This window comes from Tiliqua scincoides, chromosome 4, assembly GCF_035046505.1.
Source record: "Tiliqua scincoides isolate rTilSci1 chromosome 4, rTilSci1.hap2, whole genome shotgun sequence".
Taxonomy (NCBI): Eukaryota; Metazoa; Chordata; class Lepidosauria; order Squamata; family Scincidae; genus Tiliqua; species Tiliqua scincoides.
The window spans coordinates 143,914,049-143,940,177 of record NC_089824.1 but is presented as its reverse complement, the minus strand read 5'-3'; the positions used below and the strand labels follow the sequence as shown (position 1 = coordinate 143,940,177).

The following is a 26,129-nucleotide window of genomic DNA, read 5'->3' as shown; positions in this document are numbered from 1 at the left end:
TTCAATAGAAAGTCATCAGAGGATTTAAAGAACCCATGGAGCACATGATGCATGCTGTAAGGGGCAAAGCAATTATCTTGTAATTGGATTCATTGCAATAACATAAATCCAAGAGGGATTTATTTTTTCATTGGGCACTGGGCTTTTTTCAAAGGAGGAAGTCATGAAGCTGATTCTTTTTGTCAATTAAAAGTTTTTATTTTTACTAGATGAGATGAACCAGATGCAGCTGATTACATTTGACTGTCATTCCTACACAGAGAAGCAAACAGCATGGTTGGCAGTAATGCAATCTTACTGTATATTTGGGGGAAAGGTCAGCTTGACAATGCAGAAGCATCTGTTGCCATTCTAATAAATCCATGAATAATGACTGCCTTTGTCAGTGAGTTAGAATTGCTAAAAGGGCAAGTGATTAAAAAAAATAACTCACTGGCAACTGAATTTTTTAAAAAATAACTACAGATTTCCATTGTTTTGAATATAGCTAATGTAGGCACATTGTATATGCATGGCAGTCCCCATGCAAAATGCATGATGTCATGTTGCACATGCATAGAGAAAAAGCATTGTCTCATCCTGTAGTGTTTTCTAGCTGGCACTATGAAACTGGTCAATCCACAAAAACTGGATTTGGAGAGACTCCCCCCCACAGATCCTACAATAGAATATCACCTGTGATATCACTGTCTGCCTGTGTCTAAAAAACCACCACTGCCTAAACTGAATATTTTGCATTCATAAAAATGAAGGTAAGCTAAAATGTTTGTTCAGAATATGGGCAAATGGAAGCACTTCTAGCTTTAGACTTTGCATCGAGTGCTTGAGAATTTTATGACTGTGACAGAAACGTAATGCTCCACTGACCTTTTTGTTGTGCATGCAGTCATCAAACCAGGAGTTGTTCCAACCACCTCTCTGCTGAGAATATCAAGTGAGGATAAGATGTGTATCTAGATATCAATGTGTTGTACGTATATAGCTGAAAGTAGATAAAGGGCCTGTCAGAGAGATGGGGCCAAGAGGGTTCGGTTTCCAAGCAACTAAGGAGTTGAACACGAGCAGATATTTAGCAGAACACTTTGGCAGTCAACTGAAGCTAGAAGCATCAGTAAGTTAAACATATGCTGTTTTTGAAAGAACAGAGAATTAGCTGTGCTTCAGAAGTGTTTAGCAGAACCACTTTGGTTCTTCATGGACTTGAGCATTATTCTTGGTTGTGTACAGATGACTACATTTCCTTATGTAATGGTTGCCATCTTGAGGCCCATTTAAATGGTTTCCAAATTTAAGTGCATCTTCAGAGAGAGCTATTTTTTAAGTCTTTTGAAGCAGCTTCCTAAAGACAAGCGTTCACACATTTTTGTTTGACTTAGTAGCCAGCCATTATTTGTAATCTCCAATAAAGATGCAGTGGAATTGAATGTGTGACATGAAAAGAGAGAATGTTCACTGGTAGGTAGTGGGCTGACATGGCTGGATTCACATGTTCTTCATCTGATTGAGATGAACATCAGTCAAGATGCTGCTGTTCAGAGCCAGTCTCCATTGTGACTGTGGTGTCTTCACAAATGCAGATCACTTCTGTGTGGAAAAATGCACAAAGCCTTGTGGATGTGATGTGTTATATATGTATGTGATGATTGCATATACCATGTGCCTTGTTCACTGTATGCAAGTGTTCTAGGAAGCCAATTAACAAGTATAAACCACCTTGCCAGGAATATGAAGAAATGTTATTTTAGTGATGGAGTATGGATAACAATATACTTAAAGGATGATTTTGAAGTGTCTCAAGCAATTCTTCTCACTGAGCATTTATCTCTTTTCAAATTAAATTTTAACATCTTATGAAATTATGTCCCTGCTGACTATTTTACCACTCTTATAGTGGTATATTTAAAGATGTAGGGGAAAATTTTTAACCATGATTACAGCCTTGAATTATTGCAGTCATTGGAAGAAATTCCCAAGACACTGAATGTTGGGGGGGGGGGGGAGGAATAAACATGCCATCTTGAGAAACCCCTTACCTCTTTCCATAGGAGTGGAATTCTGCATAGGGCTAAAGAGTTATGATCATTATAGTGTTTTAGAATCAGGAAGCTCATAAAAGTACTAATAAGGGCATTTATTATATTCATTATTTACAATAGAGTGTGGAAGGTTTGGGTTATATTTGTAAAATGCAGCAATAATTTTAGAGGTATTTTAAATTTATCTAAAGATTGGTTAAAGACTATTTAACAAAGGGGTGGCCAAGCCACAGCCCGAAACATGCCACTTTTTATTTAGAGAATCTTGAACATGCCACTCCATCTTAACATCGCTTTTAGCTATTACCACGATAGCTAAATAGAGCTTCCAAGTTCAAGGACAGTATATTTCTGAGTGCCAGAAAATATAAAGCAAGAAGCATGGGAGTGCTGTTGCCTATTTGGGCTTTTCCAAAGATATTTGGCTGACTGCTGATGAAACCCAGAAAGGTGGTCTGCATAGACGCCCAGCAGGTCTTGTTCCAAGGTCCATATAATGTATGTTGCTCTTATGCATAGCCCAGCTCCCTCCTGCCTGCCCACCTTCTTGGCCTCAGAGGTGATCTTAGCCAGGATCTCTTTGCAAATGATTTTCCTGAGGATGGTATCTGTGCCTGGCTGGCCACCTGGGCTTTGCCGATCTCATTGGCCATCTCTACGCTGCCCAAGCCAGCCTCTACTGCCTTCTACAACCTGCCCCTTGCCTCTTCAGTGCTCTGCCAATACTGTCGTTTATTTAATTTATACATTTATACTCTGCTTTATCTCCTTCTCGGGCATTCAAAATGGCTTCTAAGGTATGTGAGTGACCTGCCAGTTAGTGGAATGCAGCTCACTACCATCCGCCCTATTGGCTTTCTCTCCTGTCCATTGTTCTTTTCCTGCTTTTCTCCCCATTTTCCAACCAGAGCAAATTAAGCAGAGTAGCCATGGTCACCCTGAGTATGCCCTTTGCAGTATTAGAAACTTGGGGACATGCTGTGTAAGGAGTAACAAAACAGAACAAACCCCAAATTTGTGTGTGCCACTTAGAAAGTGTCTGTGTACCACTAGTGACACACGTGCCACAGGTTAGCCACCACTGATTAAACCGTTAGACCAGTGGTTCTCACACATTTAGCACAGGGACCCACTTTTTAGAATGAGAATCTGTCAGGGCCCGCTGGAAGTGATGTCATGACCGGAAGTGACATCAACATGCAGGAAAATTTTTCACAACTAGGCTGCAGTCCTACCCACACTTGCCCAGGAGGAAATCTCATTGACTATCATTATTAAAAGAATATACATAGCTTGTTCAAAGTACGTGTCTGTCACATTTCCCCAAATGCATTCACATACCATGGTAGCATCAAGTCTAATATATAAAAAATAAAATATCGAAATGAATGGGGACCTACCTGAAATGGGCCCGCAACCCACCTAGTGGGTCCCAACCCACAGTTTGAGAAACACTGCATTAGACTATTTAAAGACTATTGGCTAAATACTATTGATTAATTGCTACAAAGTTGTGTGCATCTTCTTGTTGTTCTTTGTGCTAGTGGAGTAAAGAAACCTAAACCAATTCAGAGTCAGAGTGGTCCAGGCACATCCCACCTCCCCATGGATGAGGGTGCCTGTGGAAGAGGAGATATCACACTACTTGTGGACTGGTGTGCTAGTTTTAAAAGGAAAGTTAGTGCTATGAAAATTTGTCTTTGTATAAAAGAGAATAGAACCTTTATCTTGAGCATAGACAAGAAACAGCTTGAAAAGAGAAAATCTGTATCTTTTGTTACTGGAGAAATCATAAATACTGGACTATTGTGGAATGTCAAAGGTTACTAGAATAAAAAGAAGTATTTCAAAGAAAACTGAAACAGAAGAAATGAATGACTCCCACAGGAATTTTTACACACTTTGCTAGCCAGAAAAATCACAGTTGATTAAAATCTATTGCCTAGCAAAATACCTAGCAAAATACCTTCTCAAGAACCATTGCTGCATTTCCACACTGAAGCGTAACAGATCGGTTTTTCATGAAATGCAAAACAAAGGAGGTGTAGTGATATATTGATATCAATATATCAAGTGAAAACCAGATTACTGAGGAATGGAGCAGAAAGCATCTGTTGATTGTGTCTAAAAATCTGACATGTCCAAAGACCACATGGTGGAATGAAGATTGCTGCTAAAAGTCATGAAGTAGAAATATCGCATGGAAGTGTAGTTGTAAAAATTTTTTTGTATTTGCTGAGATTTTTCTGTACTTTTCCCCAGCCTATAGTCTAATCATATTCTGTTATTTGTTATGAATTTTAGGTTAAGTAACCATTGCAGACAAACAGAAATCCCTACCCATCCTACCGCAGAGATTCCAAGATTATTTTTGAATCCTACAGTTCTGCAAAAAATGAGTCTCTGAACCTTTTGATTTTAGCTTTCACGTGCAAACTCAAACAGCTACCATGTACTCTGTCTGGCAATTGTAATGATCATGGGCACATGTAACAATATAGTTCTCTAACACTTCAATCCTTTTGGGCTCTTCCATTGCCGGAAGTAGCATTCCAGCGCTGGTAGCTGCTTTACGACTGTCACAAACTGCCCACTGGCAGCCCACAAGGAAAGGTGCACTTCTGAAACACTACTGGATAAACCAGAGTAGCCCTGTGCATGGCAACGAGGAAAGGAATGCCTGCATCAGCAGGGAGGGTGGAATGGGACAGGGTGAAGGTGGGAGGCATGTTGGAGGCAGGAGGGGATGGCACCCATTGTGAGTGACATGTGCTGGTTGCTATCCATTCTGAGAGCATCCAACATGCTCCTGTGTCTCCTTGGACTTGTGCCAGCTAAAGTCCAAGGAGACAGCTACAGAGCCGGTACAAGTCCAAGGAGACAAAATGGTAATCAGGAGGCTTATGGAAGGGTAAAGGAAAATATTTTTCCCTTTTTCCTCCTGATCTGCCCCCCCCCATAGCCACACCAGCCATAGCCACACATGTTAAGAACATAAGAACATAAGAACAGCCCCACTGGATCAGGCCATAGGCCCATCTAGTCCAGCTTCCTGTATCTCACAGCGGCCCACCAAATGCCCCAGGGAGCACACCAGATAACAAGAGACCTCATCCTGGTGCTCTCCCCTACATCTGGCATTCTGACTTAACCCATTCCTAAAATCAGGAGGTTGCGCATACACATCATGGCTTGTACCCCATAATGGATTTTTCCTCCAGAAACTCGTCCAATCCCCTTTTAAAGGCGTCTAGGCTAGACGCCAGCACCACATCCTGTGGCAAGGAGTTCCACAGACCGACCACGCGCTGAGTAAAGAAATATTTTCTTTTGTCTGTCCTAACCCGCCCAACACTCAATTTTAGTGGATGTCCCCTGGTTCTGGTGTTATGTGAGAGTGTAAAGAGCATCTCCCTATCCACTCTGTCCGTCCCCTGCATAATTTTGTATGTCTCAATCATGTCCCCCCTCAAGCGTCTCTTTTCTAGGCTGAAGAGGCCCAAACGCCGTAGCCTTTCCTCATAAGGAAGGTGCCCCAGCCCCGTAATCATCTTAGTCGCTCTCTTTTGCACCTTTTCCATTTCCACTATGTCTTTTTTGAGATGCGGCGACCAGAACTGGACACAATACTCCAGGTGTGGCCTTACCATCGATTTGTACAACGGCATTATAATACTAACCGTTTTGTTCTCAATACCCTTCCTAATGATCCCAAGCATAGAATTGGCCTTCTTCACTGCCACCGCACATTGGGTCGACACTTTCATCGACCTGTCCACCACCACCCCAAGATCTCTCTCCTGATCTGTCACAGACAGCTCAGAACCCATCAGCCTATATCTAAAGTTTTGATTTTTTGCCCCAATGTGCATGACTTTACACTTACTGACATTGAAGCACATCTGCCATTTTGCTGCCCATTCTGCCAGTCTGGAGAGATCCTTCTGGAGCTCCTCACAATCACTTCTGGTCTTTACCACTCGGAAAAGTTTGGTGTCGTCTGCAAACTTAGCCACTTCACTGCTCAACCCTGTCTCCAGGTCATTTATGAAGAGGTTGAAAAGCACCGGTCCCAGGACAGATCCTTGGGGCACACCGCTTTTCACCTCTCTCCATTGTGAAAATTGCCCATTGACACCCACTCTCTGCTTCCTGGCCTCCAACCAGTTCTCAATCCACGAGAGGACCTGTCCTCTAATTCCCTGACTGTGGAGTTTTTTCAGTAGCCTTTGGTGAGGGACCGTGTCAAACGCCTTCTGAAAGTCCAGATATATAATGTCCATGGGTTCTCCCGCATCCACATGCCTGTTGACCTTTTCAAAGAATTCTATAAGGTTTGTGAGGCAAGACTTACCCTTACAGAAGCCATGCTGACTCTCCCTCAGCAAGGCCTGTTCGTCTATGTGTTTTGAGATCCTATCTTTGATGAGGCATTCCACCATCTTACCCGGTATGGATGTTAGGCTGACCGGCCTATAGTTTCCCGGGTCCCCCCTCTTTCCCTTTTTAAAAATAGGCGTGACATTTGCTATCCTCCAATCTTCTGGCACTGTGGCCGTTTTGAGGGACAAGTTGCATACCTTAGTCAAGAGATCTGCAACTTCATTCTTCAATTCCTTAATAACCCTTGGGTGTATGCCATCAGGGCCCGGTGACTTATTGATCTTTAATTTATCAATGAGGTCTGAAACATCTTCTCTTTTAACCTCTATCTGACTTAACTCCTCGGTTAGGAGGGGCCGTTCGGGTAGCGGTATCTGCCCGAGGTCTTCTGCCGTGAAGACAGATGCGAAGAACTCATTTAATTTCTCTGCCATCTCTAAGTCTCCTTTTATCTCCCCTTTCCCTCCCTCACCATCCAGAGGGCCAACCGCTTCTCTGGCGGGTTTCCTGCTTCTAACATATTTGAAGAAGCTTTTATTATTCCCCTTAATGTTGCTGGCCATGCGTTCCTCATAGTCTCGCTTGGCCTCCCCTATCACCTTCTTACATTTCTTTTGCCACAGTTTATGTTCCTTTTTATTCTCTTCATTAGGGCAAGACTTCCATTTACGGAAGGAAGCTTCCTTGCCCTTCACAGCCTCTCTAACTTGGCTGGTTAGCCATGCGGGTACCCTCCTGGATTTAGTGGAACCCTTCTTTCTTTGCGGTATACACCTCTGCTGGGCCTCTATTACTGTTGTTTTAAGCAGCCTCCATGCATTCTGGAGAGACTGGACTCTTTTTACCCTCCCTTTCAACCTCCTTCTAACCAGCCTCCTCATTTGAGGGAAGTCCGCCCGTCGGAAGTCAAGGGTTTTTGTTAGAGATTTGCCTGGTATTCTTCCCCCAACGTGCACGTCGAAACGGATCGCAGCATGATCACTGTTCCCCAATGGCTCAGTAACGTTTACATCTCTAACCAGGTCCTGCATACCACACAAAATTAAATCCAGAGTCACCTGTCCTCTGGTGGGCTCCGTGACTAGCTGATCTAAGCCACAGTCATTCAGCACGTCAAGAAATCCGGTTTCCTTATCGTGACCAGAACACAAATTGACCCAGTCAATATGAGGATAATTGAAGTCCCCCATGATTACAACCCTGTCCTTCCTTGTCACCTCCCTGATCTGTTTCCTCATTTCAAGGTCCCCATCAGATTTCTGGTCTGGAGGACGATAGCACACCCCCAGTATTACATCGCTGCACAAGCCTGGTAATTTAACCCACAGAGATTCTACGGTGGAGTCGGACCCACCTTCAATCTCTACTTTGCTGGATTCTATCCCTTCCTTAACATAAAGGGCCACCCCACCTCCAACACGCCCCTGCCTGTCCCTCCTGTAGAGTTTATAGCCCGGGATTGCGGTATCCCACTGATTCTCCGCATTCCACCAGGTTTCCGTTATGCCCACTATGTCAATATTTTCCCTTGTCACCAGACATTCCAGTTCTCCCACCTTTGCTCGTAGACTTCGGGCATTCGCATAAAAGCATTTATACACGGAATGCCCCAGGATGGGCTGCTTATTCGCTCCTTTGTCCCCGCATCCTCTCATTGTGCCAAACCGTCTATCACATCCCATCTTCCTACCTTTCCCAATTTCTTCTCCTACCCTGCCTTTGTCTTGTTGTTCTCTAACCTCCCCATCCTCATCCGATAGGGATGAGGAGTCCCGAACCGGATGCCCCTCGGCTCCTGTCGGCCTTCCCCCAGGGATCAGTTTAAAAGCTGCTCTGCCACCTTTTTAATGTTATGCGCCTTTTTAATGTTATGGTGGGGAAAAGGTTTGCTTGGGCTCTGTATTTCACAACTTAAATGTTAGTTTTTTCACAAGTTAAATATTTAGGGTTTATAAATATTATTAGGGGTTATAAATATTTATAACCGTTTTCAATTCAAGATACAGACAAATGTGGATAAGTACAGGGAAATCTTGTGGGACACTTTTTCATGACAGTCAAGAAAAAAATAACTTTCTAAGTCGATCGTAAGGTATGCTTTAAAAAGCACCAACAATTCCCATCTCAGGAATGTCAGAAGTTAGCTAGTAAAAATCTATTGGAGCCCATGAACAATCTGTTCATTTTAAGTTACCATGGGAACCAGTATATTAAGGTCTAAAAAAGAATCCATTCTAGATGCAAAGAACTGTAGTTTGCCTTGGAGAAAATACTGCCTTTAATTTTAGAAAAATATAGTCACTTTGGCATTCTGAGTTGCCTTTGATTGGCTTGAATTTCTATTTTTGTTCTTGGTGTCCAATAAACTGGATGTTGTTATGATCCTGTAATGATCCTGTATGATCATATGACAAATGGTTCTGAGGGCAGTGCGCCCTTTGTGCCCCAATCAGAGGTGCAATGCTGGACATCGCGTCTCTGCCTTCCCCCCCTCCCCTGCTGCCTGCAGCCAAGACTTAGTGGCTCTCCAACTCTCCCAGAGAGTTTGATAACCACTGGTGTAAGCCTTTGCTTTCTTGATGGGTCTGTTCAAACCTGAACCAACTATTTTGGCTTTGAGACTGTCCATGTTCCTAGGATTGTTCTTGTTTTAAAGATAAAATAGATTAGTAGATATGGACAGTCCCATCATAACTTACATCCTGCGCTGCAATGCAACAGCGTCAGAATGGCCTCCGCTGTATTCCATGTAGGAAAAGAGGCTGCTGGAGTACACCCTGAGGTAAGGGGACAGTTGTCCCCATGCCCATGGAAAAGTAGCCACAGTGGGTCTAAAATCGCTGGTGTAAGTTCGAGCAGCCTTATGTCAGCAGTTCAGGCCCAGGAGTGGAAATAGGATATGGCCGTAGCCATTGCTGTCGTTCCTGCCCCTTTCCAGGCCAATCTACCCCCTCCCCAGCTCCATCACACACCCCTGCCCACCCCCATTCTGTCTGCCCCTCTGCCAGCCCATATGGAGCTTACCTGTGCCAGCAAATGCTTGCTCTCTGCTGGCACCAGCAGGCCAGTGCCACAATCAACTATGCTGTTGCAACGTGCTTTACTGCATGTTTGCAAAAGGGTATACCGACAGAGCATGTGTTCCGTTGGTGCAAGTTCTCAATCGGATTGTGCTGTTAACTTGGTAAAATGAGACTGCAATTATTTTAATCCATCATAGCAATTGGCTTGAGAAATGAAAGTCAGATATTTGATAGGTATTTGGTGCAGACTTTTGTATCCTTCGATGTACAAATCTTGTGCTCAGAACCAATCAAGTTTCTTGTCCACTTGCAACAATTTCTCAAAGACTAGGTGATTCCTCAGTTCAGACCTAACTGGTTTCACTGGCAAAATTATGCGGTTTCTATGAGTCTAAGGTCATCTCACCTCTTATCGTAACAAATGAAATATAGCAAGCTGATTACAGATAATATACGTACAACAGAGTAAAAGTAATGGAAGTGGAAGATAATAGAGGATGGATAGGATAATAACAGCACAAGTGATCGTTATTAAAAACAAACCAATATTGTTTGCAGCTTGAGCATGTGGGAAACGTTGATGTGCCTAAATATGAAAGATGAATGGGGTAAGATGTGCCTACATTGTATGACTTCATTCATCCTCTTGATACCTAAATTTTCAATCTGTATACAAAAAAGCAAGTTGAATTAAAGGATATTTACTTTCTAAACTTTAAAATGTTTTTTCCCCCAAAACATTTTCATACTAGATTTCAGTTAGCTTTATTGGAAAACAGTGATCCCTGTACAAACTTTGCATCAGATTTGGGTTTGTTTAAACTGCTATGGTTTATGAGTCACAATTCACTGTTATCACCACCTACAACATCTGAGTGGTTGTATGTCATCTCACTGTGATATGCTGTGATTTACTATCAACAATTAGTTACAATGTCAACACGGATTTCATGCTGCATTTAATCAAATGCATTAATATATACTATTGATCTGAGCAGGGTGCAGCCCTAGTTGCTGGAGTGAACCAGGAACCACAAGCAGTACACAATTCCTTAGTCATTTAACAAAGAATATTGACCCTTTGAGGATCAGAAAAATGTCAGGTCCCTTTGTATGGTAGATGCATACCTGGAAGGAACATGAGTGAAAGACCTTCACCTGTTTTGGTGATGCTTGCACCCGGTTTCTCATGCCACTGACTAAAGTGGCATGCCCAATCCTAAAGAGTGCCTGCTGGCTTACCTCTGGCAGGCGCTGGGTTAGTGCTGGTGGAGCACTGGAGCTCTGTCGCTTGGCGGTTGTATGGACCGCCGGTCAGTAGAGAGGCAGGGGGGGACGTGGGGGTGAGATGGGGAGGAGGCATGCTGGGAGAGGGAGCAGGACAGGAGGGAGGCAGGACTGGTGGAGCTTCACCCGACACAGAGGCTCTAAATTCTATGCTGACCCTTGGGTCACTGTAGAATCAAGTAGCCTCATTGTGGGGCTACTCGCCTTAGTCGGGGGAAGGGGATGAAAGTCCCCTTCTCCTGAGGAGGCGGCAGCGGCTGCCTGAGATGTACTGGATGCAACAGCAGTCATTTTCGGTGCCACTGCAGCCCCGTGCGCTGGTCAGCTCAGGATTGGGCTGCCAATATAATAATTGATTCCTGACATGATCTGCTTTAAATTCAAACTGACAGAATTCTGGTAGCAGCATGGAAACTCAGTAATATAATTCTAGCCTGCCTCATCACCAACCCCCAAGACAGATACTGCCTGTTAAAAAATGAAATCAAAAAGCTCCTTGGTTTTAAGAGCTGTCTCTGCAGGCATGCCCATAGCTAGAATTTTCAAGTTCAAACAAATGTAGCTTTTCTTGGCCTAAGGCTGGTGTTATTTCATCAGGTATTCCTAGCTGTTTGCAAGGAACCCACAAGCAAACCAAGCTTCGTGTCTGTTGTGAATACGTCATGCTAGTAATTGGTTCAGTCTCTGTAAAATACTGAATTCTGATTATATGCTACATTCATTCAAATAATGGCATTAAGAGAAGATATTTTGTGTGGCACAGTGATTGGACTGAAAGTTATAAGTAAAATAAACCTTACTGGTTCAAATAAACAGCTGATTAAAAAGGTCATCTAGGGTCATCTACCTAGGGTCATCTAGGTAGGGGAACAGGTTTTGCTATGGTGAAGACCTCTTTAGATCCTCGTAGTGGTCATGATATTCTGCATTTGTTCTTAGGTAGCAATAGAAGCCTTGATGCTAGTGAAATTTCTAGTGAAAGAAATTGGAAATTGCAATTATTCTACAGCAGTATTAATATTCTTGATCACCTCATTATGTGGTATTAATTATATTAAAAAGTCAGTGCAAATCTCCCTTTTTTCTGGCTTTCTGTCATGTCATTGTGATTATATCTCTTGAGCACCTTGCATGATGTTCCTAGTTTGAATCAAATTTTGAATTTCTGCCTACTGCATATTACCTTTCCAGGGTTTTTCATGTGCACCATGTGTCCTCTCCTTCTGAATTAGCTTTCAGCTGCGTCTGATGGCTGTTAGGAATCATTGTAGAGTAGGAGCAGGAAAGAGGGAGCACTTTCTCATTTTTCCTCCAGCTGGATCAAATAGCAAAGAAATAGCAGCAGCAACAGCTGCCCAAATGACAGCTGCAGTAATTTGTTACAGACTGAACTGGATCCTTGCTTCTTCCCTGAGAGAAAACAGCATCTCCCTTAGTCTCATATTATATCCTACTTTGAAAAAAAGATGATTTCCTATTCTCATATCCGGTTCAGTTGGGAGCTCATTTAAAGATCTTGTCTGGAGAGCTTTTGTTCACACTCCAGAGTGTTGTTTTTTTTAAAGTGTTCGCATTTATTTGCCAAATGTACAGTCCCTCTTCAGTCAAAGCTTCCAATGTGTATGTGTGTGCATGTAATGCACTCCAGAGCCCTGAAGGCTTTCTCCAGTACAGTGTTCTTAAAGTGGCCACTTATGGGAACTGCCATCACACAACAAAGCTGATGTTTTCCCACAAAGGAGTTTAGGCAGACTTAAAAGAGCTAATCAGTTTAGTTTGTCATTTATGGTGCTAATATGAACCAAATCACTGGGTGACAATGAGAGCCCACAGAACTGCATCCCCTCTTGCTACCATCTCTGTGGGGTCTATGTGATCACAGAGTGAGATGAGGAGGTAGGACCTCTGTTTAAAAAAAAAATTCATATCAAGCAACTTCCAAGGAAGGAAACTACTTCTTCCATGATCCTCAAACTAGGTTACTTTCTAGGTGGTGTTCCAGGCAGAGCTGTTCCCAGGTAGGGCAACTGGGACGGCCGCCTGGGCTTCACACTTTAATGACCATTATATGGCCATAATAGGGGGGCCCCCACACTTCCCAAACCTTTCTACAGGTGCCTCTGGTGACTAAATGTTGTTGTTGTTTTTTAAGTTTAGGGGGTTTCTGTTATTTAAAAAAAATTACTTTGAAATGCATTTTGAACAGTGAGGGCATGAAAGAAAATTATAATTACTGATGCAAACATGGTGCAAACATTGTATTCTGTTCATGCAGTAGAACATGGTTAGCAATTTCATTTTCATCTTTGACAGCCAGTTCCTGTGGGAGTGAAATGAATTCAATGCTTTGGATGAGAAGAAAATTTTACAAAAGCTCTATTTATTATACTAAGATGCTGCCCCTTTCTTGAAATTTTAAGATACTGCTTTTCTACCATTCACTGTCTTGCTTATCCTTGGTAGTGTCTTATATTCATGTAGTGCATAATTGCATGTCAGCAAACATGCAATTTTCAGACTGGTATATAGTATTATGTTATCGTCAAGGAAGCTCCCATTTAACTTTGCCTTGTGCTTCTGAAAATCTCTGAGAAGTCTTCAGCTTTTTTCCAAATTAATTGCCTTCATGCTGCAGTTGTCAAGAGAGAACATCATGCCTAGAGTTCCTAGAGATGAACGTCAGTCTCTGAACTCCACTCAAAGGGAAGTTAATACATATATCATCCAAGAATTATGTAACTTTCACCTTCATAATACATGACTGGTTAGCGCAGTGGTTCTCACACTGTTAGCATCAGGACCCACTTTTTAGAATGAGGATCTGTCAGGACCCACCGGAAGTGATGTCATGACCAGAAGTGACATCATCAAGCAGGAAAATTTTTAACAATTCTAGGCTGTAATCCTACCCGATCCTACCCAGGAGTAAGTCCCATTTGCTATCATATACACAATAGCCTGTTAAAAGTACAGGTCTGTAACATTTCTCCAAATGCAGTCACATACCATGGTAGCATCAAGTCTAATATATTGCAAATAAAATATTGAAATGAATGGGGACCCACCTGAAATTGGCTTGCGACCCACCTAGTGGGACCCGACCCCCAGTTTGAGAAACACAGACGTTAGCACATACATCATGGTTTGCTTTGAAATGGTTTTTTCTATACGTAGTGTGGAAGGTTAATTGTTATGCACATTGGCTACCTCAGAGCCATTATCTGTACTTCATTGGTCCACATGGGATTGAAAATTGGAGACACGCAGCACACAGTAGATTCATGTTCTACAGTATTTGGTCAGAATTCATTTGAAAGCATTTGTCAGGCGTACTCAGGTAGCATCCTCAAAATTCAATGACAGTCCAATTTCATGGAGTTAGAATGGTGGACAAAATCTTACAAGAGTGTTTTATACTGTCAGCTTTAATATTGATAAGAACTGTGAACAAGCTATGAAATTAACCTTTCCAATATGTCAATTGCTTAATTGACAGGCATTTGACCAATCAACTCTTTCTGGAACTGAAAACGTGGGAGGTGAGTTTTACCAACATGAGCATTCACCACCATAATAGACATAATTTCGAGAATCCTCTTGTTGTTTATGTGTAAATTAAAACTTCTTGCCATGCAACCCAGTTCAGACCCTTATGAGCTCTAATGTGGAAGAGCTGTGGAGGAAACAAATCAGAAAATGCTAGTAGATAAGGATCTAGTATTTTCATTAACATGAGTATTGCCGCCCTTCTTAGTGAAGGAGCTGCATGTGTACATTGGACATCCTGCACTCATTTAACAAACCACTGCATCACTGAGTCAAGACAGTGGTAGGTATGTGCATGTGTGTGAATCCATGCTAGAGCTCCTCTTCAAGCTAGCATTATCCCAGTCCAAAGAGGCAAACTGTAGTAGGGCGAGGAATTGTGGCATGAGCTAATCTTTGCACATAGTTTGTAACTGATGACATTATCCCAGTGCCATGGGAACAAGTGAGACTGCTACAGCTTCCACACCTTTGGTATAATGTGATTAACTGTAACAGCCAAATCCTATCTGGGGCTTATGCTGATGGATTTTGTGATCCATCTACGTACATAAGTCCTGGAATGATGGTGTGAAAATCATTCCACCATTCTGCAGGCCGCAGCCACCAGGACAAACGGCTGGAGCCCACTGAACCTCCTTTGTTCTGCACTGCTGCCAGTAAGTCAATGGAGTAGATTGAGGGAGGATCGTGGGGGGGCGGGCGGGTTGGTGTGGGGACAAACAGGGCGTGGGAATGGGAGGATCTCAGCAGCAGTGGCACAAGCCAAGATTCTATCCCTCCTTCCTGGCCCAGACCCACACCTAGGAATCTCCTTGGACTTATGCCAGCAAAAGGGCTGGTATAGGTCCAAAAAGACACATTGGAGGCCAGATGATTTATGAGGAGGTAAAAGTAAAAAAAAACAGAAAGAAACTAAGATTTTTGCTTACTTCTCCAGGGCCATATGGTCATTTTCCCCCCCATAGCATGCAGTGCACACTCCGTCGGTGCTGCTGCATCGCACAGGCTGGTGTCATATAGAATTGGGCCCTAAGAGAGGAATCTAATGGAATTCTCATAGTGAAGCCTGGTCACACATAGAGTGCATCCTTATTTCATAGTGCTGCAGTGCTAGAATTCCTTCATGTGCTCCATGAATGACCAGAATAATGCTAACACTTTGCTAACCAGCTCAGCTATACAGTGTCAAGTACCTAACATAAATGGAGTTCAAAATACCAATGATGGAGAAATAAAAATATGCATAAATTACTGCCTAAAAAGATTGCCTAATCTGGTTAAAGAGACTTAAGATCCAATCCTATCCAGCACAGGAGGACTGGTGCCAGACAGCAGCCTCTGCATCCTAAGCTGGATTTCAGAAAGCTGGATGTCTGCTTGGAGTAAGGGGACATTTCTCCCCTTACCCCAAGAAAAGCCCCATCCTGCTCAATGGGACTATTTAGCTGGTGCAGACTCAAGAAACCCCATATCAGGCTTTCAAGTCCGGGAGGGGCGATAGGATTTGACGGAGGAGACCTCCACCAGTCTCACCCCCTGTTCCACTCTCCTGCCACCATCCCCACACTGCTTGGTGTTTAACTTAGCTCTGCAGGCTTCTGGGGTCCAAAGGAGGCATCAACAGGGTGGCATAGGCCTCCCTACTGGTACAGGTTACTCTTTGGGTGCCACAAACATGCTTTATGAAACCCAGAGCTGGGGCCGCATTGGTTCAGGTTGCCTATGTAAAATTGTGGCTTCATTTTATTCACCAAGGCTAGTCGGTGCTAGAGCTCTCTCCATGGATGCACAGGTTCACACATTCCTTTTCCTTGAAATGACTGTGACTGCAGCTTTGCTGGAGGTGGGGAGGAGCTTTTCTTCCAGAGCATGAGACCTTGCTGAGTATGAGGCAAAACCCCTCAATTTTTTCTGGATTAAAGCTATTGACTGTAATGAGGCATAGATTTCAGACTGACGTTTTGGGAAAAGCAATATTTTAAAGATCTTAATACTGTATATGAACTTAATTTAAGTGATTTTGTAATAGCAAGAAAAAAAATAATTGTGACACATGATGCAGACTTATTTTAGCCCAAGAACACTTTGTTGTATAGATTAAGGATTTTTTTTTTAATTTTTGTATTTGGAGCACATATAAAAAATAGTGATCTCATGAAATATATTTTTATCCCAGCTACAGTAGCAGTTATGAAACTGGGCAGGTAACATGCCCATGAACTGCTCTTTCATGCTAAGAATGTTTCAACTGCAAAAACAGATTAAAAGCATGACCAGCCTAATTATAGAGGAGTCCTGTGTGTGAGTGGTGTCATTTGTGTGAGTGGTGAAGTTTATTACGAGCAATTATTTCAAATAATCTTTTTGAATTTAATTTAGATTTTACAGAAGATCTGAAGAAAAACATTATTTTTGTGCTAGGTAAGTAGAAATGTCAGCTACCAATTATCTTAAAGGCAGCTGGTACACTCATGTTTTGTCACAGTGAAATGATGCATGATGGTTGTCAGTTTATGTAAAAAAATTTCTCCTTACAGCTTCCTCAAAATTATGTAACGACGGCATGCATGTCCTTCAAACAACCATGGGTTTTTCTAGATACGTAACTGGAAATAGGATTATCTGCTGCTGTTTTAGGGCCCAATCCTATCCAATTTTCCAGGGCTGTGTCAATGGGGCATGCACTGCATCTTGTGGTGGGGCAGCAGTCACAGAGGCCTCCTTAAGGTATGGGAACATTTGTTCCCTTACTTTGGGGCTGCATTGTGGCTGCACCGGTGCTGGATAATTGGATAGGATTGGGCCCTTCCATATTTTTACTGTTTTGTTGTATTGCTGCTTTTTTACTGCATTTATAATCTGTTACTTTTAGCTTTTGTGATTTTCACTGTACTTACTGCATTTTAAATTATTGTTGCTAGCTGCTTGGCCGCACACTATATGGGATGAAAAGCAGGATTGAAATATTTTAAATTAATAAATATATATAACATGATAGAAGGCATTCTTCTAGTGAGATGTTACTTATAAGAGGGATACTTACCTACAGATATGTAGATAATTTGGGCGGTGAGTAGTGTGCTTAAACCTAAGGATTGCAGTGGGTTTAAGCATACCTCTTTGTTGGATTGTGTCCCCTGTTTAGGACTAATTGTGCTGACTCTGGGCAAATGTTGTATATATGCAGAGTCACATACTTGGAGGATAAGGACGCAATCCTATCCTTCCATGCTTCACTGCTGATGTAGCCATGCCAAAAAGGCATGTGCTGCATTTAGCAGGGGGACGGGGGTATGGGATAGGATGGGGATGATGGGATACAATCCAAAGATAAATGGGAGATAAGTATAAAATATGTATATTTACCTCCCAGTAAGTTCGGAGGCGGGGGTCACCCATGGGTATCCTTGGTTATATGCCACCTAATTAGATAACATATTTCTAAGGAGAGGAAAGGGAGCTTCCAAAAGGAGGAGAAAGGATATGATGCATGACATTGCCACCAGATCCACCCCCCTACCACTGCCTCCCCCTGTTCTTTCATCTTCCCCACCCAGTTGCACCCCCAGTCCACCACCTTGGTCCTGTGGGCACAGTGGGGTCTTGGAGGCTGCAGCACTGTGTGATGCAGATTGCAGGCCAACACAACCCAGAAGCAGCTTCTGGGTCACACACCATATTGCCCTGCAGCTTCCTGGTTGCTGCAGGTTTGGGACCCACCAAAAATTGGGTCACAACCTCACAAGCGGGTTGTGAGCCACAGTTTGAGAAATACTGCCCTGAATATTAAGATATCCCCTAGGCAAATGTCTCAGTTTGCCTCCTGTTGTGCCTGATGTTTCTTCTTAACTAAGGTCCTATTGAAAAATGTTTCAAAGGGAGTGCCTGAGTACTGATGACACTATTCCTGCTCCCAAAGCTGTGCTTCTCTCCACTCCCCAATTGACTACACTCCTGATCATAATTTCCTGTTTGGTGCTTGATCTGAGATAGTTCATTCAGAATTGCAAACCATCACTTAATGCTTCAGGCGTCATGTGTTAGACCTGAAAGTGTAAAACAGTAGAGCCCTGACAGGAAAAATGTAGTAGGAGATGGACCAACTTTGGTTGGCAACTGCAAGATGTAGAGCAGGAGTGACATCATGAAGCAGGAAGTGATGTCATCAAGCAGATGATTGATGTTCTGAAATAAGCACTTTGTTCTCACATAGAAACTCTTTAGCTGCAAATGACAGAAGAGAAAATTTGGAATCTTAACAATAGTTTCAAGATATGAGAGAGCCCAATTATCACATGGGTCACCCTTTCATCAGTGCCACTTCTGCCACAGTGTCACTTTGCAGCTCAGCAACTGAGAGGTGGTCTGTGAAGTGATGCCTTGGCAGAAGTGACACTGTTTGAGGGCAGCCCATGTGATAATTTGGCTCTGCTAGCATTTTTGCAGTATCTCCCTCTCTCAGCCCTCTTGGTCTGCCCCTTCCCTCATACTACCTTCGCCTTCTGAGGCCTCCTTCCATCTCTCCCTCCCTCAGTCTCAGCTGGAGTGGCACTGCTGAAAGGGCAGCTCTGAGAGAGCCCAGTTATAATAGGTGCCAGAGAAAGAACTTCTGAGGAGCTCATCCAGCCTGTGGGCCTTCTGTCTGAGACCCCTGTTGAGCCTTTGTTCTCATCCTGAACCTGTGTGCATTATACCCAAAAGGGCATTGTTGCTTTCTCAATCTTGTTCTGTAGCTAAATGTTCTGTAGGTAATGGTTGTCACAATTCCATAATGCATACAGAGATGGGAAGTTGCTATGGCAATTGACAACTTATCACAAAGGGGAGTGTGCAGTCTTTTGAGAATACCTGCAGCTTTGGGTTATGCAGCAGAACAGTTGTCATACATTTGCAACACGTTTTCAGAATAGGACAAAGTAAAAGATTTCATTGGAACTCTATATCTGACTAACACATGTAAGCTGGGTGTCAACACATGGGACTATCGGACATACGCTGAGGGTGCACATCCTGAGAGCACACTGTGGTTGTGCATTCCAGGAGGATATACATCCTGAGGGTGCCCAAATGCAGGGGGCACACTGTTGCCTGCAGTGCCATCTCTCTGTACTGCCTCCTTCCCAGAGCTCTTCTCTGTGCCAGTATGCCACCATTTTGATTCTCCCTGATTGACATAGCAGTGTAAGTATATTGTGGGAAATTAAAATGGTAGCTGCTCCCTGCCCAGTCAATCCATCAGGGCAGATCCACATATGGTGGCAGTACTCAAACACAGGGCCTATGAGAGGCATTTTAGCCTGGGGAACAAAGTTTCTTCTGAGCCCCTTTCCAAAAAGGAAGTGGGGCAATGGGGGCAGGCAGAACGGGGGGGGGGGGATCGGATGGGGGAGGGTACTGGCAGCCACCATAGTCTTTGGAGCTCAGGTCTACTAGGCTTCTTGATGCAGAGTCCAGGTCTACCCAACTATACGGCATTAGCAGCTAGATAAAGTAATATGGAAAACCAAACACACTCCTAAGTCTCTCTGAAATTTTTGAAATATAGAAAATGGATTACAGAATATTAGCATTTTATTGTATTTAGGCTCACATTAAAATGGCTCAAAATGAACTCCTGCAGCAGCTGTAGCCCCACAGCTGTGTCCCTGAGCTTCTATACACTCCTTCATGGTTACTGGATCCACAAACCAAAGAGCTACTATAGCAGGCCAGTTTCTTCCCAGATTTGGGTCATGGATGCTTTCCTGGGCTTGGTGTGTATGGCTTGCAGTAGCAGTTAACACTGCATGTACATGATTGTGCCCCAGCATTATGCGCTGGCAGTTAGTTTAGGTAAGATAGGAAAATGTCAGGTCCCAGGAACTTTCTGGGCCCCTTCCTTTGGCTCCTGGGTCCTCTTTCTGACCTTGAGCCCGGGTACAAATTACCCTCTTTACCCCCCCCCTCTCCTAGGACTTGCTCAAACAGGTTCACTTCCATCAGAGCAGACCCACCCCCAGAAGTCTTAAGGGAACTACTACTCCTATAATTTTGATTGATGCACAAAAAATAAGACATTCCAGAAAATCCTCACACTTTGTCCTCGCTGATCCAGTGAATTTTTATTTCACTCGCTGCACAGAAGTTCACAGTAGGAACATACATTAAATGAATATTTTATTTCATGTCCTTCCATCTTAACAACAAGGAAAAAATTATAATATAATTACAATGAAGGTTTTAAAGATGTATTTTAGCTGAGGCTATAATAACTGAATTACTGATTTCATAAGATGCTGCTGCTACAGATATATTTAATAATGAAGCAACTAACAGTTATTTTTTCTATATATATTTTTTCCTGTAGTGGGAGAATGGGCTGATTAAAAGCATAACAGATTTGGCAGTAATTAACTGAAAATGCAGTCCAAGAGCCAAATTAATTAGGCAATTATTCTGCAGTTCTAATTCAGAAAGAAAAACATAAAGGTCAAATAGCAAAAAATAAGGTAATAACCCTAGTGGTGAGGAATTTGCTTGTATATTTTGCCCTACAATGTCTTTGTTAATCCCACCTCAAAGGAAGGATAGCAAGGACCTGGAAGGGCATCTTTATTCCTATTTCCCTCCCTTTTCAAGCCATACCCATACTTCCTGGCCTCGTACAGTACAGTACAATACCCATACATTACAAACTGTAGGTGTAAATAGGATACACTTCCATAGATTCTGTTTAGCCATAATGAAATGTATGCTGCTTCATTTTGTTTAAACCTCTACTTCCCAAAATACCTTTGTCATGATGCCCCAGCACCTGGAAGGAAGTGGTGATGATGCACTACGTGATTGTGTGGTGACATCGTCATCACTTCTGGGTTGGAAGGCCAGGCATAACCCTACAAACAGTGGTAAGAGGCTCAGGGTGGCAAGAGACTTTTTCAAGCGTGCGAAAATCGAACACAGGAGATCACCAAATCATAGAATTATAAAGTTGGAAGGGGCCTAATAGGTGATCTAGTCCAACCCCCTGCCTTCGGTAGGAAATCCTCTGAGCATCTCCAACAGGTGCTTGTCGAGCCTCTGCCTGAATATCTCTAGTGAGGGAGCGTTCACCACTTCTCTCGGCAATCTGTTCCACTGCCAAACCACCCTGACCGTCAGGAATTTTTTCCTGACGTCTAATCGAAATCTCCTCTTGCAGTTTGTACCCATTGCCAGACAAGCCAAGCCCCCTGCTGCTGTTTGTAGGGTTACATTGCAGGCCCCACTGCTGGGCGACACGTATCCCACAATGCCCTGCTGAGTACCCCAGGATACCATGGGGCGTTGTGACATACACTTTCGGAACATGTGGTTTAAACCATGAAGGAACCATTTTCCTTTATAGTTTGAAGTGCCTTAAGGGACACTAGGCTTGAGGAATGAATTCATGAGAATTCCCTTTCTTAGAGGTCGGTTCATCTTCTTACAACTTTTTAAACTGTGAAATACAGCCCCTCCTTCAGCCCAAAGGATCTTGGGGACAGATTGGAATTAAAACACACACTAGGGGTCTGTCTGTCCTGCCAGTTTCTTTTTGTCCTGCCAGTTTTGAGGGAGCAGGGCTTTTAAAAAATTTATTATTTTCCTATATATTTTGGAGTCTTTTCCATTTTTTGGGACTCCTTCCAGCCATTTGCCTCCCCTGTTTTGGTACCCAATGCTTCTGTAGATAGAATATTCACCTTATAAATAGCAGAAAGGGAGAATGATGAGTTAGGAGATTAATGCAAGAAGATATTGAAACAACAAAGTAAAATAAAATATGGCAGTGGCCAAGAACAGCATGTATCATTTTCTTAGGCTACTTATAATTCACATCAGTCATGAAAATGAAAGCACATTCAGTTGCTCTGTGTGTGGGAATGTTTTATCTGGATGATCAAAAGTATCTCAGTTGTTAATTTTTAAACAAGTATGTTTTCGGGGAGAAATTCATCTAATTCATATGTGCATGGATCAAAGGGAAGATTATTTAAGGCCAGATCAAAGTAATTCTCAGAAAGCTTTAAAATCAACTAACAGCCCAATCCTATCCCTGCTTACCTGGGAGTAAGCCTCATTGACTCTAATGGGACTTACTTCTGAGTAGGCAGGCATAGGATTGGGCCGTAAATCATTGGGAACCACTTGAAATGGGCTGTAGGTCAAGGTTGGCTTTTTGTTTGAGGGAACAGGCTGTTTTGAGATAGGTGTTTTCTGAAAACAAGCCTGTTCACCACAAGAAGTTTCACCACAATACACCTGACAAAACCACATCAACATTTATTTAAAAATCCCACTTTTCTAAAATGGCAACCAAAGCAGCTTAGGACAAATATTAGTATTAGTATTGGCAACCTTCAGTCTCGAAAGACTATGGTATCGCGCTCTGAAAGGTGGTTCTGGCACAGCGTCTAGTGTGGCTGAAAAGGCCAATCCAGGAGTGACAATCCCTTCCACACCGGGAGCAAGTGCAGTCTGTCCCTGGTCTGTCTCCCTGGCTATGGGCCTTCCTTCTTTGCCTCTTTGCCTCAGTCTGTTGGCCAAGTGTCTCTTCAAACTGGGAAAGGCCATGCTGCACAGCCTGCCTCCAAGCGGGCCGCTCAGAGGCCAGGGTTTCCCACTTGTTGAGGTCCATTCCTAAGGCCTTCAGTTCCCTCTTGCAGATGTCCTTGTATCGCAGCTGTGGTCTACCTGTAGGGCGCTTTCCTTACACGAGTTCTCCATAGAGGAGATCCTTTGGGACAAATATTAAGAGCACAAATATTAAAAGGACAAATATTAAGGGCACAATTAACTACTAGTTCGACTGGTGCAAGTCCCTTGTGCCGGCCCAGGACGGTCGCAAACATAGTAAAGCACATTTGCATTTCCTCTTGTGTCAGCTGGGCCAGCACAGAGACACACACTGGCCAATGGACGCTGCATCCAGCCTCCGCACTGACACAGAGAGGGAAGACTGTGCCGGCCAAGCTCAGCCGATGCAGGGGTCTAGGGATGGTGGGGAGGGGGCGTTCTAGGACAGGGGGAGGATGGGCAGAGAGTGTTCCAGGGGACAGGTGGGTGGGGAGCGGGATGCGGGGATGTGGGGCTGGGACCCAGCAGTTATGCTGGATCCCAACCCCATGCCCTGAGTAGCACAGAGCGACTCCAAGTTGCTCCATTCTCCTCTGACTTGTGTCACCTCCTGAGGTGGCACAAATCAGAGGAGACCCTGTGAGGGTGTGGTGACTTACCCAGGGGTAAGGAGAAGAGTTTCCCCTTGCCTCTGGCTGAGCCGATTCTGGTCCCAATCTTATGGTGGATACAGCGCAGGCCTCCTGACCTGCCTGTTCCAGCACAAGTTAGGATTGCCTGTACGAAGAATAGTTACAGGATGTCGACCCAGTGAAGCCAGCTCTGCCTCCTCCCCTTCTTTCCCTCCCCACCACCCATCCATAGACACAAAATGAACTGCAAGCCATGAATTTCCAAACAAAACAACCTCATATGGGGAACTTAATTTGCTTCCAATTTGGTCCCTTAGTCACACCTGGTTGGACCATAACCTTGTATGTATTCTGTACATAAAGCACTCTGTATTTCTCAGTGCCATCAAACTTAAAACCATTAGATTCCTGTAAAAATGTCATAATGGGAGCAATAAAGGCCTATTCATCTGCAACATACTCTTTTTAAAGACAACTGATAATATGACCTATCAATTGACATGGGGTTTTCTCTGGTGTATTAACAGGTCCAACTAGTTTCAATTAACTAGTTTCAATAGTAACTAGCTGAAGGACCTGTTAATATACCAAAGAAGACAACCACCAGCCCATTGCTTCCTTCTGGATGCCTAAAGCACAAGATTATGTTATTAGCGAAATCAGTCCTGAGCGCTCTGCACTGTGGGGATGTATTCACTGTAATTTCTTCTTTTCTCATATGAAAAGGGAGTCAGATTTCTAGCACAGATGGGTGATGAATAAATAGATCATCACCTAGTAAACCAAGCTACAGGAAAGCTGTCCCTGTTTGCAGTACGGGTAATTCTCCCCCTTCTCCCAAGCACATTTTCCTGTTTGCTTTATTGATTTTATGCATATATCTGGAAGGGTAGCTTGGGTTTAAAGCACAAGACTGGGTTTAGTCTGGACTTTTTTTTTTTTTTTTTATGGAGGGCCAACTATGGGCCCAATCCTATCCAATTTTCTAGCCCTGGTGCAACTACAAATGTTCCCATACCTTAAGGAGGCCTCTGTGACTGCTGCCCCATTACAAGATGTAGTGCATAGCCCATTAGCACAGTTGCACCGGCACTGGAAAATTGGATAGGATTGGGCCCTTAGTCACTGCATGCAAAGCTTGCTTCTGCCTGAACCCATTAGGTTGCATTTAACAAGCTACAATATAGGAATAATGCTTCTCACAGGGTTGTTGTAAGGACAACACCAGGATAACATATGTAAAGCACTTGGCACACACAGAACATGCTATGTAAATATTATGTTTAATTATGTAACAAACTCCCAGGATTGCAAGAGTCCTGGCCCCCTAAAGATATTTCAAGCTGCTTTCAGGGTTTTTTTGTTTGTTTGTTTGTTTTACTGATGGAAGCTACATAGATATGCAAGCAGTAACCAACTAAGCCCTTGTTTTTGTTCATTATAAAGCGCAATAACAGATATAACAACAATAAAACATGTATTACAAATATACACATACAATAGAAAAAAAAGATAAACAAGCATGACATTACACAATATCAAATCTCTAAAATGGAAAACCTACACATTTTGAGACCATTATTATAACTTATTCCCACGAAACCGATGAAAAGTAAGCTCCATTGGTCTTGCTTAGTGCACTGAGATGTATTTTCCCATGAAATAGCTGCATGTTTGGTTTGGGCCTCAGTCTTGTTTGGTGGTACTCCTTTAAACAGTGAGGGAATACAAATGTTGACGTATGTAGATTTGTATCCCACTTGGTCTCAGATGTTCTGAGTGATTAAGAAGAGATTTAAAAGTTCATATAAAATTGATTCAGTGCTGTTTTAGATGCATTTTAGATCCACTCATTACTCCTCTTTCAAAATAGTGTAGTTGCTTGCAAATGATAGATACAGGTGTGCCCCCATATCCACGGAGGTTCTGGAATCACCTGCAGTTAAGTAAAACTGCAGATATGGGCGAATAGACGCTACCCTCCGGAAGTGAGGGGAGTTCCAGAGGGCACATGCTGGGGGGTGGCATGTGTGGGGAGCCCTGCGGACCTGATCTATGGATAACTGGAATTTAGACTTTGGAATGGAAAGATCTACAGGCTCTGCTTATCTTCCTTTCCATAGCATTGGTTAGATTGGGTCTTATCCCTTACAAAGTGATAAACAATTAGGACTACATCTGCTTACATCAATGCTCCAGTGACACTTTTATTAAATGAGTGATTGATAGCCATTCCATTTTGTTCTCATGACTAGTTTTAGGTATAGTAGTTTTTGGTTTTGAGTACAGGACTGTTGCACCTGAAACAGTGGGGATGAATTATATAATTTCTAGGCTTTTAAAAAATGCCTTGGATTCAATGCCCAAGTACAAACCTTTAGCGAATATTATAGCAGTCTGGGATTTTTTAAAAAAATGTGATGATGGCCTTTGAGACTGAGCACATGGAATTTAATTATTAAGAATATTTTTATACTGCTTTTCAACAAGAGGTTTGCAAAGGCTGCAATCCTGTGCATATTTATCTGGGAATGAAGGCCCAATCCTAGCCTCCCCCCACTCCCACAACTGGTGCAGCTGCTCCAAAAAGAAGTTTGCTGTATCCGGGGAACGGGGGGTTAAGGGATGATTGTGAAGCTTTG

The 26,129-nt window shown here is 43.0% G+C and overlaps 1 protein-coding gene across 1 annotated transcript in view; it reads left to right on the top strand.

Moving 5' to 3' along the window:
• AK5 (adenylate kinase 5) overlaps window positions 1–26,129 on the top strand; it is a 110,636-nt gene that overhangs the window by 70,517 nt on the left and 13,990 nt on the right. The window contains exons 8-9 of the mRNA XM_066625457.1: window positions 14,226–14,268; window positions 16,658–16,699. Coding sequence (XP_066481554.1) covers window positions 14,226–14,268; window positions 16,658–16,699 — 85 coding nt within the window. The remainder of the gene's footprint in view (window positions 1–14,225; window positions 14,269–16,657; window positions 16,700–26,129) is intronic.